At 43.2% G+C, this 24,360-nt stretch overlaps 1 protein-coding gene across 1 annotated transcript in view; it reads left to right on the forward strand.

Moving 5' to 3' along the window:
* Positions 1-24,360, forward strand: part of sorl1 (sortilin-related receptor, L(DLR class) A repeats containing) — a gene marked incomplete at its 5' end in the record, with an annotated part of 67,073 nt that overhangs the window by 18,274 nt on the left and 24,439 nt on the right. The window contains 7 exons of the mRNA XM_080514735.1: positions 657-724; positions 8,394-8,574; positions 21,159-21,260; positions 21,370-21,539; positions 22,042-22,234; positions 22,370-22,487; positions 24,068-24,141. Coding sequence (XP_080370861.1) covers positions 657-724; positions 8,394-8,574; positions 21,159-21,260; positions 21,370-21,539; positions 22,042-22,234; positions 22,370-22,487; positions 24,068-24,141 — 906 coding nt within the window. The remainder of the gene's footprint in view (positions 1-656; positions 725-8,393; positions 8,575-21,158; positions 21,261-21,369; positions 21,540-22,041; positions 22,235-22,369; positions 22,488-24,067; positions 24,142-24,360) is intronic.

Below are 24,360 nucleotides of genomic sequence, written 5' to 3' on the forward strand. Positions count from 1 at the left end.
ACTTAAAATGTTTGCATTTTTCATTACATAAGTTTAAGAATTGGTTCCAAAAAAAGGTTGGAGCAGGAGCAGGAGCATTATCCTCCATCTGTTCTCCGTATCACCAACAACAACAACAACAACAAAAATAGATGTGGTTTCATCGCTACAAGAAGGGAAACGACAACAAAAGTCGGGTCTGTAGCCACGTGGCCGCCATGTTTGTCATGTTGGGTCGTCGTGGAAACACGAGACTCTCTGCCCCATCAGTCCTCTCAGATGTTCCTGTGTTATTTCTCTGTTGACATGAAGGTGGATGCCTTTTTTTGAATCTTTGTCTTGACGTTTTGGGCATTCGTACTGGTCGACAGGTAAACGCTTTAAAATAAAATAAAATCTAATTACAAGTCAAATCACTAATGTAATATCTTGTCAGAAAAAAAAAACCCCCTCCAGAGTTGCTTCACATCTGCGCCACATCAGCTTCTCACTCTGGAGGCTTTCTTTGGTTTTAGATTGAGCACAATAGCACCGAGCGTCTTTCCAGTCTTCTCCTTGTCATATGTATAAGAGCCAAAACCAAGGAATGAGCCTGACCTACATTTTAACAGTACACCTCCTCCCCCCTCTGCTCCTCCTCCTCCTCCTCCTCCTCTCCCCCCCTCCTGCCTCTGTAGCTGTGGAAATCAGACGACTTTGGGGAGACGTGGGTGTTGATCCAGGAGCATGTGAAGACCTACTTCTGGTAAGTCCTGGGCTGCCTGGGCTCCACGCTGAAGGGGGTGTATGTACTCTGGAGGTGGGCTGTGCTCCCGGGGGCAGCCTGTCAAAATAAGAGCATCATACTGTCTAAATCAGCACATTCGGACCACCTTTGCATTAACCCGGTGTATTTTAAAATGCCGACGTTTTGAAATCTTGCTTCATTCTCTTATAATAACACCAACTCCAATATGCTTGAATATGAATATTCTAAATATAAAGTACAACAACGTACTGCATCGCTGACAGTCCCGACACGATGCAATTTGAGTCCTCTTATGCATGACCTCGTTTTATGTAGATTTGAGCAGTTTATTTAGAAAAGCGGCTGCTCTTTTAGCAGAGGAGCCACTTCATAGAGCAACGCAAGGTTCACTAGGGCGGCGCTTTATTTAGGAGAGCAGCCATTTGTCTAGGAGAGTATTGGCTTGTGTAAAAGAGCAGCAGCTGGTTTAGGAGAGCAGCAGCTGGCTACAGAGAATGCAAGTACCGTCCATTCGTGGGGAAACTCACTCATATTTCTGACTCGTAACTTCTACTGCAATGAATTCAGTCACTCTCATCCTGAGACGTGTAGACTTTGGCCCCGTTCACATGATGTCTCATCACTAAACACATCAGGGTTTTTTTTTTTTTGGCGTTTTCATTTCAGAAAAGTTTAAACACAGCAACGTTCTAAAAAGGATTTCCGTTTACACGGCGAAAACGCTGAGAACGATGTCGTTTTTGTGTTGGAACACGTGGTAGTTTGGGTTGTTTTTGTGATGAAGCCACACACGCACACGTGTGCAGAGAACAATTCGCTATAAACAAAATATAGAGTATCTGACATTCGTATGGACTGATGACGAACTGGATTGTATCAGGAGTGAATCTCAACTATAAAACTGTCAATATGGACTATAAATATAGAATACGCACTGCGAGTCATGCCACTAGCAGCAGGAGGAGCAGGGCCATAGACCTATAGAACTAGAGTTATATTCATGTTTATGAGCAGGAATCTACTTCTAAAGTTCTATGTGCTCTGTCTTCTTCTATGTTTTTGGTGTGTTTGGTGAGTCACAGCGCCCCTAAAGGCCTGGCATGTGTACTACATGTCCTGCAGCCTCATGTTGAGCCGAGTTCATAGTGACGTGTGGAAGGAATTTTTTTTGGGACAAGGCTGGGGAGAAAAAAGGTCGGGGGTTTTTTTGTCGTGTGGATCTACCCTAAATGAACTCTCAAAACAGTGTCTCTGTCAAACCGGCTCCTTTGTCAGACTGAAACCAGATACGTTGTCTGTTGACACGTTTCAAGACAATGCAAGCTAACAAAACGTACTTATCTTGATATCTTGTACTGCCAGATACTTGATGCTCTTTGTCGTCGTATCTAAACTCTGCTGGCCGAACAACCCTCCGCCGGTGCAGGGCAACTTCGTCTACGACTCATTTTTTCAGCATTTGGAAGGATTATTAAGTATATTTGACACAAAAACTCAACTCTGTTTGAATAACTTCTGGATTTGAGGTGGAAGATTATAATTATGCGCCTTCTAAATTACAGCTGGTGTATTAAGGTCAACAGTGTCGTGTATTTTTAGCGTCTTCGATATGACAAACAGAGGATTTGTTGGGGCAAAATAACAATCAGCTTGATTTATGAGTCCAATTCTTCTGTTTGTTTTGCAATTATTCCTCTTGTTTCCACTCCATAACTCAGATATTTGGAAGAATGAAATAAGTCGAGATCAATTTTGATCTAATTCTGATCTGATTTTACACATCATGCCAAAATGTTTGGTCAATTTTAACTACAGGACATTTTCACAGGTTACTCCCCAGGTGTCCCCGGGCCCGAGTCTGGTCTTATCGCACATGCTAGTATGCTAAGCTCACTAGCTTAGCATTAGCATCAGCATTATAAAGCATTGAAACATTAGCATTATGTCAGGGCACATGAGCTGATTATCTGGTCCACAAAGCACACGTCAGTCTGTTAGCTTGTTAGCGTCATAGTTCATGTTAGCATGTTAGCTAGTCCACATACTGCAATGAATATTGCAATTAATCAATTAATACCAATATTAATTTATCAATTAATAACCAATTAGTATCACAATTAATCAATTAATTATACACAATTTACTACAATTGTTAAGACTGTGGTCGTATTTGTGTGTGTGAGACTTATTTTTATGTTGCTCCAGTAGCTCCTAGGCTGGGACCTAACAATCAATAATAATATCTTGCATGCAGTATTTTTGATATGAGAAAAATGCAGCAGAGCTTGTGACTTGAACAGTTTATTATTACAATGTGAAAAATTATACTCCAGCATTTTAGAGTTTAATCTTTTATAAATTGAGTTGTTTATTTCAAACATGCACAAAATCAAATAAACAGTTCATAATGATCAAACGATATTTCACCAAACAAAGAAGTATAACTTATCAAATCCCACCTCCTCTCCATACATGCTAGAATGTTTGTTTTTATTGTATAAAGATGGGTGATGTGTACACCATCTCACAAAAAGCGAGTACACTGCTCACACTTCTGTAAATATTTAATTAATCTTTTGATGAGACCCTGAGGAGATGACACATTTCTTCAGTGTTGTCCCATCAAAAGATATAAATGTTCACAGAAATGTGAGAGGTGTACTCACTTTTTGAAGATACCTTATGATTTATATGGCTCAAGTATGTTTATATTATAAATCAGCATGAAGCCAGTCAGTCAAAAATACTTTTTTTCTTAAAGTGACTTATTTTATAAGCCAACATGTCATAGCTATTGTTGTAAGGTGTTCTACCATGAGATACATATGATGTACTTTAATTACGTATTATTTAAACTGTTATTTAAACTGTATACACTATTACTTTAACGTATGTTACTCCATTTTCCATTTTATCTTTTTCTTTTGTCTTGTTCAATGCCAGTGTTGTAAAGAAGCGGCGGGTCGTCCTCTTCGGCCCCACTTAAAAAATATTTCAACTGGACATACATAGTTTTTGCATTTTTTGTTTGAGCACTGTTGTGCAATGAAAGTTTTGCATTTTCACTTGAAATTGTTGCATTTCAATTAAGTTGCGTAGTATGCGCACTCGCCATACACACACTGATGACTGGACATAGAGGACGACAGCGTTTCCTTTCTGTTAACCAGCGGAGGACCCATTGGCACAGAGCTGGTTTTAGTCTCAGCAGAAGTAGGAGGAAGCTTATTTTTTTCGTATTTCAGTGAGTCTTGTCTTTTGAAGTAATTGACTGTTTGGGCAGAAACGGTCGTCTCATCCATCCATGGACATTGAGCTTTGCCATAGAAATGACAAAGACGCTCAGGATGTGACTCCCTTTATGACTCACTCCAGACTTCTGGATTTGTTTTCCACAGCAGAAGTAACTCGGTGTGGCTGCTTATCAAAAAGCCATCTGGGCACGTCCAGTTTGAGGTTTCCACACATGTTCGGCGTTTGAGAGAGAATCTGAGCGTCCACTGCTTTTAAAAGTTGCCGTGACTTTCTAGAAATGAGGGACACAATAGGAGCTAAAAAGTCTGTCCTCAAATCCTGCAGCACTTTGTAAATTGTGTATCTTAGCAGTTACCCATGACATCATGTTCCAGTCCTGTGCTCCAGCTCCATCAAACCGCAGACTTACTGAAACCGACGGAGGTTTTCTCATTGATCTAACCTTTTGGTAGTGAGACTGGACACGAGCCTCTGTCTGTGAATTATCTCCGGACATCATAAACTCTGCTGCTCCCGCCGCTCCGTCCAATTTGGGATTAATCCTGTTTGTTGTCGTTATAGTAGCGGCTCCTGCTGTTGTGACTGAAACACTGAAAGCCAAAGAAACATCCCACTGGATGTGATCAGACCGAACCCCTGATCAACACCCCCCCCCCCACACACACACACACACACACACACACACACACACACACTAATCCGGCCATCCTGCTGCTAGGAGACACACTGAAGGGCTCAATCCTCCGCATGAGAGGCTCAATCTCCGCTTCTCCTGGATTACACTGGGTGAAATGAGTCCTGCACAAAAGGGTTGTTAAGAGGAGTGGATCGGGGAAGAGGTTACTGAGGAAGACAACGAGGAAGACTCCTCGTTCTGAGATGAAAATGAAATGAGTCAGACTCATTGTTTCAATGCCACAGAATATGTGTTGGTGCAGAGGACAGGAAGCTGGTGAATTATATCAGCCTCCATGTAAACAGTGAAAAACCTTTTTTTTTTTGTTTTTTTCCATTCCCATTTTAGAAAGGTTTCACATTCACATGACGGCATATTGATCATGATCTCCAAACACTCAAAATCTTAAACGCTGTAGACTGCATGCCAGTCCCACGAGGTGGCGTGGTGTTGCCGTACGCGTGTGCAAACGACATTCAAGCTCTCTTTAGTTGTCCGGGTCCACTTAAGTATGTTTTTATGTAAGAATTATGCTGCAGGGGACGCCAAATGCCAAAATGTTTTACCGGACACTGCTCCAGTAATCCTGCAGTGTTCACTGGACCGAGGAAGTTTATTAACGTCACAAACTGTCAAAGCAGATGTGAAACGTAATGTGAACATAATATCAAAAAAAATTCACAATAAACGTTAAATACTTTAGCTGACTATAATTCACAAATGACTCTGAAACCTTGTCATAATGTGAAACAAGAGCAAAACAATCGCAATGTCTATGAACTGATACTGATTTTTAGTTCTATGAAGTAAATGGAATGTTTTTTTCTGGATTTGATAAAAGCACCATGACGTCACCATTCAAAATGGCGGCGCCTATCACTATGAAACACTGGGAGGTGAGTCTTGGCTTTTTCACAGTGATAAATAAAAAAATTGTGACAGTTTTAGGAGGATATTAACCAGACCAAGGGTGTTTCCATAGGTCATGACTGTTGTAGTAAATTATGGCAAATGTTGACTTTATTGGAGGGGTTGCTGGTAAATTCTAAATATTGAGCAGCACAGAGCCTCTGAAGCCTCTGGAGCCTCCATTGTTTATCGTTTGTCCACCTGGTTTATGTACATTTTGTGTTTTCATAAAGATTGGTGTGTGGTGGGCTCTGCTTCTTGCAGGCGGGCCGCCACAGGAAAGGCTTCATGTTCCCCACCAGCTCCTTATAGGGCCCGTTTCCACGGCAACGATTTCAAGTGAAAATGAACGCCGACGCTCGGAGCCAATGGAAATGCAACTTTTTTGAGAAAGGCGACCAAGGTGGAATAATGTCACATTTTCTTAACCAGCCAATACCAAGTTTTGGTCATCACTGATTTGTTAGTTTGTTTTGCTGTTTTGTTTTTCTTTAAATATTGGACAGTTTGGAGGGAGAATGGGCAGTTCCAGTTCAATAAAAGCAGAACAACTGGTGCTTGGCCGCCCGGCCAGTGGAAAAAAAAAAGAAATAAAAGAACAGATATTTTCTCCCGGGGAGGCTCGAGCGGCGGGGACGGGTGTTGTGGAAGCGTTTGTATTGAAAAGGACGGAGCAGTGACGTCTTCCCTGTCCAGACAGCGGCCGTCGGTCCAACAGGGATCTTTTGAGGCCGGCACACTGCCGCCTCTGTTCGCCTCTTCAGACGACCGGGGGGAAACACTCGGCGATAAGACACAGCGGAGCCCCTTCATTCGTCCTCTGAATCCTCCGCCAGCCTCTCGGTCCTCCGAGGGACGCAAATAGCTTCGCCTGGCTGCTTGTTGAGGTTGACACACACACACACACACACACACACACACACACACACACATTTTTGCTCATCGTGCTGACATCGACAATCCAAAATGACAAGGATCCTTTTTCAGTGAAAACCAGAATAATCTGGGTTTTTTTAAGGTATTGTTGAAGCCTTGTGAGGAAGATCTCACGCTGTTTTCTTTTGTTTCATTTTTTGTTTTTTTGAGGGTTGTTTTAAGTGTCAGCGTTTTGAAGAAAACCACTGGAGGAATGTCCTTACAGAAGAAACGGGGCTTTTTTTTTTTTCCTCCCCCAACTCTTAGCTTTCTGTGAAGTGACAGTGTTTACCATTGAGCCAACCTGTTCTTATTTGTAGTTGTATTTTTTTTTTTAATTGGTTTACAGAGTTTTTTAAGTCACTGGCTCTTTTTAACTATTTTTGATGTATATTTTCTTATATTTTTATCTAATTTAATTTTGTACTGTGTGATTTTCTTCTGATATTTCTTTGCTGCTGTAACACAAAATTTCTTAGTGATGGATGAATAAAGGATTATCTTCTCTTGTCTCGTCTCATGACCTCGAGGAACCGACATAAAGTTTGACATGGAAAAATAAGAAAGTTGAAAGAGGATTAAAACATAATGGGATTAAAACGTCTGGGTACACGAAAGTCGATTTAGGTAAGAAATACATAAGCGCAAAGGTGAAAAATAGTAAATAATTAAAATAATATTCCAATAAAATGAAAATGATGTGGAATTTATGTGAAACTTTGGTGTTGAATATACAAAATTAATCACTTATAATGTTAGAAAAATATAAGAAAACGGACATGCAGACGACAACGTGGGACGGGTGTGTAAATGTCCTAAATTTATCATAATACATGAAGAGATTTGAGAAGTGTAATACAGGGTTAAAGATTAAGTCATTTTGATTGACTGTTTGCAAGCCTCCTCACTTTTCAGAGTCAATTTTTCTTCTACAATAACCCAGAATGACCTGTATCCTTAGTGTTTTGTTTTGTTTTTTTTGTTTTTATTGCAGGACATCGACGCTGCGTTTGTTTGTCTAGAAAAAGACACTTGAGTGTTTTCATGCTGGATTAGGTCTGAAATCAGTGCCTGGGGAACTCTCTTGCTCCCCGGCTCTGGACTTTAAATCCAGACAGATGGGTCATTAGAATCCTGCCACCCAGTCGGAGGGTCAAACTTTAGCTCTGGACTGTTCATCAGAGCAGAAGAGCACCGGAGGACACTTGACTGGCACTTTGACTTTGCTTTTATTTGCTGTGCTGGGACTTTTAACGTTGCTTGGCACGACAGCGTTTCGGGTGAAAACGCATCATTTTTGTGTTTTCATTTCAGAAACGTTCACACAGCAACCCTCTGAAAACCATGTCCATTGCCAATAATACTGAAAAATACAATCAAATGCAGATTTCAAAGCTTATTAGTTTTTGGCTTCTCCAACTGTTTTTTTTTTTTTTTTTTTTTTAATTCAATTTTATTTGATTTTATCATGTCAAGTTTGGTCAGAAAAATGATTCACCAAAGAAATTCAGATGAATTAGAGAGAAGTACTGGCGTCCCTACTATGAATACACATTGAATTTATTATTGATGCTCTTTGTGAGGAGTTCCTGAAACTCAGCTGAGCCGTTGGCCTTGTTCTTAACTGGCTGACGTCACGTAATACTGGCTGGGTTACACACATATGAGTACTTCTTGCAGTATTGGACACAGTACTGGTATTGGTACATCCCTACTTTAAAGTTTCAATTGTAGAAATATCGTTCACCAGCAACTTTGGGTAAAAAATTTTTAATTAACATATTCCAGTAAGTGTTCATTGAAATGTTTAAGAGCCATATGCGAGAAAACAAAAGTGTATTTTAATGTTTTTTTTTTGTTTTTTTTTTACCTGTATCCTGACACTCCTGTGTTCTCCGTCTGGCCCGACAGGGGTGTGGAGCCCCACGACCCCCCCACCACAGTGCTGGTCCAGAGACATGAGCCTCAGGGGGTCTCCACCGTCCTCAGCAGCACCGACTTCTTCCAGAGCGAACAGAACCGCAGAGTCATCCTGGAGCAGGTGGACAGCTTCCAGCTGCGGGACAAGTACATGTTCGCCACCAGCTCACGGGTAAGAGGGAGCGAGGGGGGGTGAGGGTGGGGGCGCCACGGGGTCACGGCTTCTGTCTCACGTTGCTCTCGATACGTCCGGTTTGATCGTCAGGATGGATGACGGCAGCAGTTTTAGCCTGAATGCTTTGAGGTTTGGAAACGTCAAAGTCCGTCTCCTCGTTGGAAAATGTTGCCGTCGGTTGTGTTGAAATCACCGAATGACGCAGCGTTGACATTCCGCGGATTTTCCGTGTCGTTTAGCCTGTAGAAACAGCAGCTGACCTTTTTTAAAGCTTTTCCTAAATTTACGTGTGTGGATTAAAAGGTGCCGCTTGCAGATTAATTTCATGAGAGCTTTCCCTGCACTGAAACTGAACGTGAAGCCGCCCAATGCCGTTTCCACGATCCTGGAAGACTTGCTGTCTTGCTGCTTCAGGCAAAGTCAAGTGGTTCCCAAACCTGCAGTTTCATTTTTCTTTCACAAGACTGCTTATACTGTGACTTAATTCAAATGGAAAAGAAAAGGGACGTTTTAAGTTTAAATATTCAAAAGACACCAGCAAAATAGTGAACAAAATTCATTTTGAAATGTCACATTTGAAAATAAAAATGCGTGAGCAGAAATGCTTTTTCATGTCGAGGTGCTGGCCGCACAGTTTGACTCATAAACAAAATGATTAATGCATCATCCAAACTGCATTTTCCTCTTCTTATTCTGGTCTAATTAATTCTGTTTATGTCTTGTGAAAATTAAGACTTAAGCGTCATTTTCTTTCCCATTTTAATTAAGTTGCAGAATGAGAAGCCTTGTATAAGAAAATGAAAATGCAGTTTGGATGATTGATCATTGATTTTTATTTATGAGTCAAAAACAAAAAAAAATGCAGTTTAATCTGAAAATGAACAAGGATTTCTGTTAATACGTTTCAAATGGATCTTTTGAGCCACATTCGCTTCCGTAGTCGTCAAACTATATTTCTTGACTTCCAAATGAAGCCGGAGTTCGACGCAACTGATGATATTAGATCCTGTGGCAAGTTATTATTGTTGTTATTGATGAAACCAGTCGGGTTAGCCCCCCCCCCCCCCCCCCCCCCACCCCATTGGAATATGAATATCCTGTTGAAGTTGCAGGAGGTTGTACAGTTCCTCAGAGTGCCTCCTGTACGTGCTGCGAGCAGCCGGCCGAGCCGAGCCTCACGGGCGCTTCGCCAACACTCGGCTGCAGCCCGTCTGCCGTCATGCGCCTGGTGGTGCTCGTGCAGATGCAGCTTCAGCCTCAGAGCAGATGGGCCGCTGTGAGTCGGACCTTCTCGCCGCCGTCATTTCACGATCTGCCGAGGACAGATTTGCCTCCTCGGTGGCGGCGTGGGCCGCGGGCAGCTTGCAGCCACAGCCTGTCGCAAAAAGATGTTCGGAGCCGTCCGACTGACGATTGACGCCGAGGAGCGGGACGAGTTTCCCGTGGCTCCCGCCACACGTCGGCCATAACATTGTGACCACAGACGGGTTGAGAGTGAACGAGGCTCATTATCTCTTCATCTCTGCTCTTGTTCGCCGTTCGAAGGCTCCACACAGCGAGTTCACGCTTTGTCCTCGGGGCCGATGTGTTAAAAAGTCTGAAAAAATAGCAAGTGTGAGGGAATGAGTGAGTTTGAAATGGACAATTTTTTTGCAAAAGGACAGTTGCATTTTATTTATATAGTGTCAATGATAAGACAGTGATCTGAAGGCACTTTTACAGAGAAAAAAACCCAAAAACAATTCCACATGAGATGATGGGAAGTAAAAACATGTTTTCAACGGGCAGAAACCTGCAGAACCAGACTCAGAATTTGGTTCTTTCATCCTTTAAATCCTGACATTTGCAGAGCATGAATGTACAGTGGATAGAGAGACAATGTATTGCAGTTCAGTCAGTGGTTTATTATGAATGTCGATACAGGACAAGGTTACATTTTCAGTATAGGGTGCAGCACAAGCATTACTAGCCTGAAGAACCCAGATGACTTGTTGACCTTCAGTAAATCGGTGATTGATGTTAAGGCTGGAAGAGCAGGCAGTTGTTTGTTTTTTCCAGTGTTATGAAGTGTCTAAGTAAAAAAAAAAAAAAAAAAAAACATCTTGTCATTATCACCCACCTTTAGTGTAAATCAACTGTTGATGGTGAGTTCTTGTGTTAAGTGTGAATGGAGCCTGACAGTGCAGAGGCTCATGCGGTCGACCCTAATGAGAAACATACATTCCCAGTTACTGATGTGGTCCAATGAGGCTCTGAGGTTAGCCTCAAACTCTGCTCGCCCGTGTCGTTGTTTACTGTGCTGACTGAGGCCGAGCTTGTTAAAAAAAAAAAAAAAAAAAAAAAAAAAACATGGGCACGAGTCCCATTTCGGGAAGCGTTTAGTCAGAGGGTTGGATGAAATGTCTCCGTTTGCATGAAGATCTCATGAAGCCATTTCCAAAAAACTAAGGGTACATCCACACGACGAGAAAAAACAATATTTTTTTCTCCCCAGCCGTCTCCAAAAAAAACCTCGTCACCCTGAACAGGAAGCCCCGCCCACTGCCCCTCGCTGATTTGCATTGTATTGCTTTCGTCTTTTCCAGGCGGCTTGACTCATCCAGTAAATGCAATGAGAAAAAGCAAATGGAAAAGACAAAATGGGAGAAGCAAAGACAAGATGTCTATTTTTTTGTATTATTGAGTCTCTTTATGTTTCCACATTTATTTCCCTTTATACACTCCTGTGATCCCATAGTACCCTGGACCTCAGGGTGTTGATAAAAGGCTTTGGTGGCCAGGTTCCCGTCCCGGCTTGGAGTGCGTTCATTACCTGACGCTGACCTCACCTGCCACCCGACACCAGCTGTGGCGAAGCAGCGGCTCGTTACCTGCTTGGCCCAGCCATGTCAAAGCCCCGCGATGGAGGAACCGTCTCATCTTTTGTGGGTTACTCAGCAGGATCGTGTCGTTTTTGATGCTCCTGGTGGCAGGTCTCGCTCCGTCTCGCTCCGTCTCGCTCCTGCTCTTGTGTCGGGTGACGCTCACGGGTTGCAAGTCTGGTTTTAACTCGTTTTCACTGCCGGCCACCGCCGACGGCCTCCAGCTTCAGATGCAGTTTGTTTAGCCTGTTGTGTACACAGAGAGGAGGATTACTTGAAGGCTGTTTGGACAGTTGCGTTTGAAAACGTGAGTGTTTGGACAGGGAGCCTCGTTGTGAATTAAAAGACACGGTGTGAAAAATTCTCCACGTCCTCCCCACCTCATCGTGCAGCCCTCGCCTGATCTTTTAGAAACACCCGAGTCAGATCTGTGAGATAAAAATGTGACGAATGCTCACGGTGAACCAGGACAAACACAAACCGAAGTTGGCAGTGGTTGTAGCTGTGTCATCATCAGCAGAAGAAAATCTGAAATAGTTTCCTCTCATTGCAATCAATCATAAATCTGTAAAAGGTGTGAGACGACCATACGTTTTTATTTATGTACCGCTCTTTCCAGAGTTTGCTCTCTTTATCTCAATGTCTTCAAATCCAAATTTGAATCTGGACTGATTGCAGGACAAAACCTTCCCAAATTAGCCCGTGACCTGCCGCTGATCCCTCTGGGGTTTGCTGACATGGAAACGACAAAGATGATGTGAGGACAAACGGGGAGACGCATTGTGACCAGCGCTCGATGGTGCTGGGCCGGGTTCTATGGTGTCATGATGGAAAACTCTGCAGCAGCCCACCACTGCTGTATGCAGGGCAGGAAATCAGCCTCAAGCTCTGGACAGGTCCGATCTGATGACAAACGGGAGAAATTGAATGTGAAGATAAGTGTCAGACACGTGGAATGTCATGAACTTATGGTTCAGTGTTCAAGAGTTAACTGTCCATCCTGCTGGAAATACTGCAGCCATAAATCTGTTAGTGTGGCTTAAGTAAAGCTCGCTGTTGTCCAAGATGGACGGTATCTAGTCCAAAAGGTATAAATCGGGTTGATATGGTTTTAAAAAAACGTGAATGAAGGTTGTGTTTGTTTTTTGTTTTTTTTTACCAGAGTCTCGAGGCTGAACGAGAAGTTTGAACAAAGTACTAGTGTCCTTTAAAGTTGTGCTGAGCAGTGCAGTGTGGGTTCAGCAGAGCAGCAGCATGTTCAGCAGAGCTAATCAAACAGCAGATATGTCCGCCGGCATGCCCCTAATTTTGACGACGAGGTTTCAAAAGGATGAGCGTGAATCTGCTTTTTCAAGTCGATTGTGTCGCTTTCTGCCTGATGTGGGATCGTTGTCGCGGGAGACGTTCCCGCCTCGCTCCTTCAGAGCTGGAGCTTCTCCCGTTAAAGCAGAAACGGTCAGTAAATGAGCCGCGGTCCCGGCTGAAGGGAAGTCAACTCGAGGATTTCTCTGAAGGGCGAATCGTTCCCGGGATCGACCTTTTAAAGGGTACACAGGGAGGTCACGAGCTCGTTGGGATTGACCCGCCGGTGACCTCCAGGGCAAATGGAAGCAGCGATGACGAGGGCAAAGGTGGACGTCCCCCCCGCAGACTGACCCGTCACCGTGCGTTCAGCTCTGATCGCCTCTTACTGTCGGCACAGACGCTGCTCAGCGGCTACAAAAACAACATCCTCTTCTGGTCTCTGTCTCAGTTGCCTTCGGCCGCCTAATGGGATTATAGAATAATGGAATATCACAAGTGCTTTTGGCAGCGCCGATCTGCTGGAGCTAATTAAGGAGCCAGGAACGGAGAGTTTTATCTCGCTGTTGGGATCCCGAGGAATAGAGTGCTCGCGAAAACCCTGAAAACCTCTGGAAGGTCCTGAAAGATAACTAGCTTAGCAGATGTAATGGGCTGCTGATAAGACCCACAGTTATTTGGTCTCCATGGTTACCCCAGTTTAGACCGCCGATGCTGTGAGGAGTAGATTCCGGATGGACGGCGACACACAGGAAGGAGGAGGATGAATGTTTCCTCTAATCAAACAGCGACAGACTTTTTTTTTCATGTTTTCACTTACTGGCTGAACGTCTGTCCAGAAAACAAGAATACAACTTGCACTACTCGAGTACTCCTGCTCCAGGTGACCTCGGCTGGGTGTTCTTTTTTTTTATCGGAAATCTTAATGTGAGCCTTTGATTTGATAATCTGTAGAGGAAATAAAGCTTAAAGAACTTGTGTGTGCTGCCAACATATCGAGAGGAGAGAGCCCGATGTCATTCATCAGTGTGCTATATGCTACATGCTACAAGATGCTAAAGAGTTCCAGAACTCGCACACCAGCAATGCTACACGCTAATGCAATAAATTCTATTCAAATGTTTATTCAATGAATGAACAACCTGAGTTTTTTATTATTTTAAATAATTTCTTTATTAAATAAATAAATAATTTTCTGCTATTTTAACATTTAATGTTTTTCAACCTAAACTGTTTTCTATTTGTAAATTAAATCATGTTCTTAGATTTACTTATTCTAACCGTTTTAATCAAAGTTGAACTGTTTTTTAAATGTGTTTTACCCATAAACTTATTTATTCATTTTTGTCTTTATGTAAACTTATTTATCTAAACTCTTAACCAATATTCATTACTCTTAACATTCTAGTAATTTTATTATGTGAAGTGGTGTCAGTGCATCACTATTAATGATTTCCTGTGTCCCTGTGGCTCAATGATTTATGAAACCTTCTATTTTTATTTGATGGAATCGGAGTGAAAATGTCTGAAAGAGAAGCATCCCGGTTGCTCATTCACAGTGAAAGAGTTCACTTTGATGTTTGTGCTTTGAAACTCCGTCGGGCTCCTAAAAATTAATCGAATAGCAGAATAAGAGACCTTCTTGGATTTGAATGCCGCACTTAGGACATTCAAAGACGTCTGCTTCAAATATAAGCTGAAAGTGGAATGAGTTTGATGAATAGCCGACTGCCATTCATCAGATTTAATGAAGGACAAAAATAAAATCCCTTTACAGCTGTTGCTATTTAGTGGACTATTGGTGGAAAAGACGGTAAAACCTCCAACAGGAGCACCTGGTCGTCTCTTCAATAGATAGACTGCAGATATTAAAGAAAAGAGGAGTCTGTTTAAAAAAACAAACAAAGAAAACATTTGAACAACACCTGCATCGGCTGGTGGATACGTAAATGTACTTCAGCTATATATTCTGTGGATCTGTTCATTCACCCGTTCACACATGGAAGTTTTTTTTTTGTTTTGTTTTTTACACAATAATGTGAGAAACTTTGGGTGTAGGGCTCGTTTACATGGCAACAATTTTAAGTGAAAAAAAACCATTTGTTTCATTTTGAGGGTCTGCGGACACAACTACTGTGCTCGGAACTACTGAAAACACACACACACACAAAAAAGTCTCCCTGGGAGGGAGTTTTCAATAAAACGTTGTGTAGACGGGCAAAAACAAGACTTTGCGGAAACACTGTGTCTCAGGACATGCGCACCTCGGCCAGAGTAAAGTGAGACACATACTGAACCAGGAAACAATGTCGATTTTATACTGCTCGCTTTTTCTTCCTTATTTGTCTTATTGTGCGGAGGTGTGGGGTAACACCTACAAAACCACCCGAAAGACGATATGCACTATGCAGGAAAAGGCAATGAGAATAGTTGGCTATTATGCACACACAAATGATTTATTTTTAAAACTACAAACATTAAAATGTATGGACACAATGGCTATCAAAAGGAATCACAACATGGAAAGTTTTAGAAAAGAAGGGGAAATGTAAGAGTTTTGAAGAGATGAAGGACGAATTTTGTCTTGACAGATGTGACTTTTTTCGATATTTACAAGCGCGAGAATATTACAATAAAGAAATCAGGGGAGCTCCTTCCATGGATGAGAACACAGTGATAAAAATGATAAATGTAGCATACAAAGGAAAGTTGATGAGACTCGTATCCAAATTCTACCATTCACTTCTAGAGAATACTAAGAACTCAACAGAACACATAAAAACTAAATGGGAAACAGAACTGACTACTGAAATATCAAGTAACGACTGGCAACATATGTGGAAGAACCACCAAACAACCACCTGTTCTCAGAAATGGAGGGAGTTCTCATGGAAAAACCTGATCCGTTTTTTTATTACCCCTAGGGTTAAAAGTAAATATCTAAAGCAGCCTCTTCCATGTTGGAGAAACTGCGGATCAGTAAATGTTAATCATAGCCATATATTCTGGAAGTGTTCAAAAATAAGTGAGTATTGGAAAATAATAAACACAGAAATAATAACAATTTTGGGCTATAAGATACCGTTGGATGTCAATATACTGTACCTGTGCAATTTTTCAGTTGAGTCTGTACACTGTAAAGATAAGTACCTGTTGAAAATTTTAACAGTGGCTTGTAAAAAAACTATAACAAGGAAGTGGTACCAAGCTGATCCTCCAACGACGGAGCAATGGATCCAGACTGTTGAGCAGATCCAGTTAATGGAAAATTTGACTCACATGCTGAGATTACAAAGATCCCAGTTTGAGGAGAAATGGGAGAAATGGACAATATATAAGAACAGCGACAATGTAAATGCAACTGAGTGAGAAGAGACATGTTGACAAAGACACTTGTGACCCTGTGAATTTTGAAATATTTTCCCCTGTAATTTAATTTATTATATTTTTTTTTTGTTTTGTTTGTTTTGTTTGTTTTTGTTTTTGTTTTGTTTGTTTTGTTTGTTGTTGTATTTGCTTTGATATGTTTGTTCCTGTGTTCTGCAATTGTTCAAAAATTAAATAAAAAGTAAAAAAAAAAAAAAAAAAATGTATGGACACGGTGGATTTTAAGACCACACAAATTATGTACAAAGCGAAAAACAAAGTACTCCCAAATAATATCCAAAAATGGTTCAAAGAAAGAGATAGTAGATATAATTTAAGATGGAGAGGAAATCTCTCACACTCCATGGCACTCAAAAGCATGTGCATATCTGTCAGTGCGGTGAGGCTGTGGAATCGTCTACCTGGAATAATCAAAGAAAGCAAACACATTGCAACTCAAAAGAATGTTTGAAATGTTTACATTATAAAAATACATAAGTTAAGGTGGACATGGGACAAATGTCTCATTTCCTCTTCAAGAGGTTGATTTGAATCGCCATACAGTCTGATTTTTGCCATTTTGCATATATTTATATAAAAAAATATATTTTATTTACATTATATGTTGTTTTTTTATTATTATTTTCAGACTAATGTACCTCAAATGATTAAGTTTTTCTCAATAAGGAGAAATGATGACATCTTGACAGTGAACAGTCGTCGTTTCAACGTTAGATGTGTGAAAGGGGAAGGCAAACATAAGTTAGCTTCTTCCTTCTCCTTTTTTTGAACATGCTGAGACTTTTAATTTCCTTATTTTCTGCTAAAATGTTTTGTTACGAATAATCATGTTCATGTTCAAAAAATAAATTTCATTCATTCATTCATTCATTCATTCATTTCATTCAGAGTGAATAGGTCTTTTGCACATTCATGAATAGATGGACAATAACGACCAGGGGGTCGTGACTTCTGGTCCATCTTCTACCGGGATGTTAACAACATCGTTTTCAAAAAGTTGCAGTGTGAATGCAAAACTTTTCTGAATCAAAAATGCGGAAATGATGCGTTTTCACTTGAAACCTTGTCAATGTAAACAGCGTCTTAGTCCTGATCAGTCGACAGGTTTGAGCCAAATATCTTCTTTTTTTTTTTACTGAGAAATGAGAATGTCTTATTAGAATAGTTAACAATAAAAACCAATTTGAATAGTTTTCGAGCACACAGAGGATTTTCTGCTGTTTTATTGACTCTAACATACGGCGTTTCCATGGCTTCCCTGTTGCTATGCAGAGGTGCTCTTAATAAAACAAACCGCCCCCGGCTTTCGTACGAGAGAGCGTTCACGGATGTGTCCATTGACACCGTTTTCCATTGAAATTGTTGGATCGTGAAGTCAAAAAAGGTGCTAAATGTCAGAGGTTTCATGCTTGCCCTTGCTTTTTAAAATATTGTGGAAAGAGGAGCTCATAAACTGTGAATCTCTGCGGCGTACGCTCATGTAGCGCCTCGGATCCAAGCAGCTGTCACTACGTCTGCCCCCCCCCGCCCCAGAGTTGCTCTCAAGCCCCTGAACCGCGTCTGATCTTCAGGGATTTGCAAGTTTTTCAGAGGATCAGTTTGAGGGGGGAACACGGAATGTGCCGCCGACCTACAACCGCCAGTCGGAGTGCAATCCGTGGTCGGAGCGGAAAAATATATCATCTCCGTGCCACTTGCTTGTGAAAACACCGAGGAGACGGTTCTCGTTTCCAACTTTCCTCCCCGACTCACAAAAGCAAAACTGATGCGAGAGTGTGGAGAAGTGCCCTCGACTCCAAAGCCACAAGTCAAACAAACATCTGGCTTGTAAAGGGTAAGGAGGGCGTATTACTGTAATCATTGTGGATGGATTTTCCTTTCCAACTCCAGCGGTATATCTGGTGCTCGTTTACAAATTGGTGCGCGATGTGGCCTTGTGAAACTCACTTTTAATGTCTGGATTTGATTTTGTATTTCACCGTCCTGCCGTCGGTCGGACGAGAACAACATTTTGTCTTTAAATATGATTGACGATCTGAAATGAAGGATTCTGCTCGGTGCATAATCCAGACCCTGCAGTCGATTTCATTGCTTATTCTGATAGGCCTCGTTTAGACGACGACGTCTCAAGTGAAAACGTATGGTTTTTTTGTTGTTGTTTTTTTTGCTTTTTTGTTCAAAGAAAAGTTTGGCGTTGGCAGAAACACTGAAAACGATGTAGTTATCAGGTTGGGCCACAAGATGGTGCTGTTGATTGTTTTTTTTTTTAAATAAACCACACACAACGTAGTTTGTAGTAAGAATCCATGCTGCTACACTGTAAAATAAATAAATAACATGTTGACTTTAAATAATAAAAAGTGCAAACTTGGCCACACAAAAACTAATTAATGTTGACCTAAATTGCTTCTTGTGATTTTTGCAGTACTCAAAGTAAATTGAAGAATTTAGAGTATGGTAACGTGTTCATTTGGAGTTTGCAGCATTCAAAGTAACTGAAAGCTCATCTTTAGTATTAGTCGGTCGTCATATTGAAGTCAACATAACTTTGTCTTCACCCTACTCCTGTTCTTCATGTGTATGTAAATTGTACTGTGAATGTATATTGTACATTGCATAAAAGAATGATTGAAATGAATAAGCGAATAACAATAATGCATGGAGGGAGTGGGATAAAAGTAGATCTGCACATGTCTGAAAAAACGCCCAAAGGACACTGGGAAAACAAATCAGTTTTCCTAATTAACGGGGAAACCTCAAGTTAAGCAAGTTTTCCAACCACAAATGACCACTTAATTATTTAAAAGTAGTATTCTCAACAGGAACAAAACGACACGGTCTTCTGCACGTAGATGGACAATGACATCAATGGCGGCCTCCTGGGCGGCAGTTTTATAGTTAGTCGTCTGTTCTTATAGTGCATTATCTTTCTGCACTCGTGTGTGAGTGTGTGTGGTTTCATTACAAAAACAACCAACAGCGCCATCCCGTGGCGCCAACTACATCATTTTCAGTGTTTTTGCTGTTTCCATGTAAACGGACATCGTTTTCAAAACGTTGCCGTGTAAACGTGAAACTTTTCCGAAACAAAAACAGAAAAACGACTGGTTTTCTACTAACGATTGAACCGCGCTGACGTTTACCTGTTTGGTGGAACATGAGCACGTGGATAATAGAGCATCTTCCCCCCACTCGCTGAAGGGTGTGGACCCCCACGTCTTTTTCCTGAATTAACAGCTCTGTTTTTTTTAAATCAGTTGTTGTGAAGCCAACCTCCCCCTCTTCCTCCACCGTACCCTCTCTCCTCCTCCTCTTGTCTGTCTCTCCCCCCTTTTTTCACTCTCTCCTTCTCCCTCCGGAGCCTCCACCAGGGAGGTCTGAACCTAATCTCGGGTAAAATAGCGTGGCAAGCTACAGCCGAGCCGGGAGAGCGAGGGGGCGAGGCGACATAAACTGTGAAAGACGGTGTAATTAGGAGAATAGAGAGGAGAGCCGTGGAAAGCTGATGACTCCTCGGCTCCGACCGGCAGATTAGAAGAGAAAACTGAAAAACTCTGTAGCACTTGCCTCACGTCGAAGGAATCTCATTCAGCGACCAGAACACACCGTCATGACTTGTCTCGAATGTCCCGCTCTGTCTCCAGCAGTCGAAGGACTTGATGAAGGGTTTTTGTTTTTTTTCTCCCAGCTGAACTCATGTACAGATCTTCTCGTTTCTCCACCTTCATTTCCAAGTTCTTTTACTTTTGCCATCTCAATTTCACAGTCAGTTATAGTTTTATTGCTCACTGTTTTATTCCTCATAAGTTGGGTTTTTTTTTTGTTGTTTTTTTTTGGGGGGGGGGGGGGGGTACAGTTTCTCCCCAGAAAGTGTAGAAGCAAACCAATGAAAACTCACTTCTTCAACTTCTTCACCCCCCCCCCACCCCCCCCCCCCCCCCGGTTTACAGTCCAGAAAAAACAAATGAAATACCTTTATTTCAAAATCTATGGAAAGTTTAAATCAATTCTCTCAAGTACCAAAAGCGAAAGTCGCTCTATGACCTGTAAGAACTCACATCAATGCTTCTTTTTACAGTATTCTCAAATGAAAACGCTCAACTTTGGTCATGTTGGATGATTATTTTCACTCAGTCTCTCTGAACTCCTGCAGAACATGTGCACTACGATCATATTGAATAGTTCCACACATGTGAGAGTAGATAGGAAATAACGGACGACTTTGTGTTTAATAGAATTGAACAGCTCTTCCGTGGCGAACTGAGCAAAAGGTCTCATCATGATCCGTTGATGAAAGTGGTTAGAGTTCCTTGTCGTGCTGCTGGTCCAGAGCAACACGTTGAATTTGGCCACGAAAACACGGAAACGATGATGAAGGACCTCGAGCCTCCGTTTCATCCGAGGAGCGCGACGGGGACCCCTGGCTTCCTGCCAGACGAGACATGCGCCAGCCATCGATCTGCCCTGCACGCTTGTGATTCATCAGAGCGCCTCTCCCTCCTCATGTATTTGTAATGGCGGTGAAGACGTTCTCTCCTCCTGAAGAGTCCTGCCTCCACTGGGGGTCTTCTGCAGTCTGCTGCTTTAATGTGGTCTGATGTCTGGTGTGTGTGTGTGTGTGTGTGTGTGTGTGTGTGTGTGTGTGTGTGTGTGTGTGTGTGTGTGTGTGTGTGTGTGTGTGTGTGTGTGTGTGTGTGTGTGTGTGTGTGTGTGTGTGTGTGTGTGTGTGTGTGTGTGGACACACGGGGACATGAGGACAGAAAGACATCCTCGGACCTCTGCAGATAACCACACCTCCATTTCCTCCTCACACCTGTTTTTTTTATCCACCGACCTGGACAGTGACCTTTCTTCCCTCTGGACGGTCGGGATGATATCCATCATGCTGTGTGTGTGTGTGTGCGCGTGTGTGTGTGTGTGTGTGTGTGTGTGCGCGCGCGTGTGTGTGTGTGTGTGCGTGCGTGCGTGCGTGCGTGCGTGCGTGTTGAGGATCAGCTGAGTGAACTCTTCCTTTGTGTCTCGCCGGCATAGAAGCTGTTTGGCAGCCGTGAATCTTCATCCGTGCAGCTCTGGGTCTCCTACAACCGCCAGCCAATGAAAGCTGCTCAGTTCATGACTCGCCATCCAATCACGGTGAGTCTTTCTGCTCCGGCAAAATACAAGCGGTTTCTTCAGGTTAGCAGGACGTGTAAAGACCTCTCTCTCTCTTTCTCCCCCCCCCCCCCCCCCCCCACCCCAACAGGAGTACTACATCGCCGACGCCTCAGAGGATCAGGTGTTTGTGTGTGTCAACCACCTGAACAACGTCACTCACCTCTACATCTCAGACACACAGGGCCTGTCCTTCTCTCTGTCGCTGGAGAACGTCCTGTATTACAGTCCTGAGGGCTCTGGCAGCAACACACTCATCAGGTACAACACACACACCTCATGTGGAGCAGCTGTACAGTCCTGCTGGTAATTCAATTGTTGAGACGTTGAGATGACTGGTGACGGTGAGGAGTCGATGCTTCCTCACGCTTTGACGTGTGCCAGACGCATCGCCGCGGCCCTGCAGGAACATGCTGCGGCCTCGGGTGTTTATCTGAACCCGTGCCGCCTCACAATGGAGTTATCTGCAGATCTCGGCTCGGCTGGATTAAATTCAATGATGTTCAAAACATCAAATGGGGAAATCTTTCATGCCGGAATAACCAGCATGTGAAAAGAGCCGAGAGTCCGTCACAGGACAACATGGGGTTTAAATTTTTTTTTTTTAAAAGCAAGTGGTTTCATGAAAACAGGGAGAGTAAACTGTAAATGTAGTCTCTGCTTCCTGTTTTATCTCTGTTTGCACAAGAACCAGCTTCGAGGACCCCCCCCCCCGCCTGACTTTGAAATCATTTACACATAAATGAATAAATGTACCTTCCAGGTACTTTGCCAGCGAGCCGTTTGCAGACCTGCACCGTGTGGAGGGTATGCGGGGCGTCTTCGTCGCCACGCTCATCAACGGCTCGGTCAGCGAGGACAACATGAGGTCCGTCATCACCTTCGACAAAGGAGGGACGTGGGAGCTGCTGCAGGCGCCTGCCGAGGACAGCCTGGGCGGAACCGTGGAGTGCCAGGTACGGTACGGTACCGGGGGCGTGCTTCCTCTTCCGCGTGACGTTTTTATGACAGAGGCTTCCTGTGCAGGTCCAGAGCCCACATTCATGTTCACTCTCCTCTTCCTCCTCCTCCTCCTCTCCCCCCCTCTCCAGCTCAGTAAAGGCTGCTCCCTCCACCTGGCCCAGCGGTGGAGCCAGCTGTTCAACATCCAGCTGAGGAGGCTGCCCATCTTATCCAAGGACTCTGCTCCGGGACTCATCATGGCCACAGGTCAGACCAGAACAGAGGAGGGCGCTGTTCCTCGTGTGTCCACTGGGGGGGGGGGGGGGGGGGCAGTGTCTGGGTAGGGTTTCTACCGTTTCCGTGGAAACAGACATCGCATTCAGAAGTTTGCAGTGTGGACGTGAAACTTTTCTGAAACAACAACACAAAATTGATGCAATTTCACTTAAAACATCGTGTAAACGTGGCCTTAAACTCTGATGTTTGGTAACTATCGTATTGTTGCTGGAACTTTATTTTAATGAAGGATTTTTTCTTTCTTTCCCCAAAACGTCAGTTACGTTTATTTGAATCTAATCTAATCTTACCTGAAGGGATCAGCCATGATCACGCCTCCCCCATGCTTCTATAACTCCTGTGGTCTTCGGTACAAACAGACTTCGGTTGCCATCTGTTGGAGGTGATTTAACTTCCTCTTTTACTGATAACAGAAGTCTGGGCAGGAAACAGCCAATGTCTTCCTCTCTGGTGATTATGCTGCCTTTGGGCCCATACCCACTTCCTGTATTGCCCTAAATACAGGAAACACACTTTTTCCCTGCCCCAAACGCTCTGAACGGGCCATTGCAGTGTGTCAGAGCCACGCAGGACTCAGATCAGCTGTTAGGATGAAGTGAAAACATTCTACAAACTGGATGCTGCGTCACTCAGAGGAAGAGGAGAGGAAGAGGAGAGGAAGATGGGAGCCGTCAACACGTCTGCAGGACTTCTTCATCGCAGGCTGGCGGAGGCTCTTCTTCCCCGGCACTCAGCCACGCTCTCTAATTAAATCCTTATTACATAATGTGGATGGAAAGATAGAAAAGGAGGAGGAGGAGAGGGAGGAGGGGAGGGAGGACCTGGCAAGCGCTCCCGCTATTTGCTTCGTTATCGCTCTCAAACAGATTGGCTAATTACTGCTGCAGCTCCCAGCAGGCACTCCACGGGTCACACACACACACACACACACACACACACACACACACACACACACACACACACACACACACACACACACACACACACACACACACACACACACACACACACACACACACACACACACAGCGGCCCTCATGACTCATTATTTATTACTCCATACTCACAAGAAACGATCCTCAAAGATTCTGTTGCTTCACAATGTTTTGTTTCTTCAACACTGATGACGAACTGCCAAGTCACATGTTGTCGAAAACAACTCCAGACGAAACGTGACGACTCCAGACGAAACAGGATGACTCCAGACGAAACAGGACGACTCCAGACGAAACAGGACGACTCCAGACGAAACAGGGCGATTCCAGACGAAAGAAACAGGGCGACTCCAGACGAAACGTGACGACTCCAGACGAAACGTGACGACTCCAGACGAAACGTGGCAACTCCAGACGAAACAGGGCGACTCCAGACGAAACAGGACGACTCCAGACGAAAGAAACAGGGCGACTCCAGACGAAACCGGGCGACTCTTGATTTAAAAGAGTTGAAAATAACCTGAGTCACTGAGCTTCACTCTCCAGATGTGAAAGAAAGCAAGTGGTGCCTGCATGAGTGTGTATGAACTGTGTTTTTGTTTCCTGTGATTGCAGGATCTGTGGGGAGGAATCTGGCCAACAAACCAAACGTGTACGTGTCGAGCAGCGCTGGCGCTCGGTGGAGAGAGGTCAGTACAAAATGACACGCGGCGCGGAATCATACGAGCATCGGCTCGTCTTAGAAATCAGCGAAGGAATGTTCCGGTTAATGGAAATCCTGACACAGGTTGTGTGTCGACTGTCCACATTTTTATTAGATTTTTTTAAATTAAATTCAGGCGTGTGACATTTACTTCATATACACACACACATCCAGAAATATGTCCACCATTTGATGTTAAATAAAT

The sequence above is a fragment of the Blennius ocellaris genome (genome assembly GCF_963422515.1).
Source record: "Blennius ocellaris genome assembly, chromosome: 2".
In the NCBI taxonomy this organism is placed as follows: Eukaryota; Metazoa; Chordata; class Actinopteri; order Blenniiformes; family Blenniidae; genus Blennius; species Blennius ocellaris.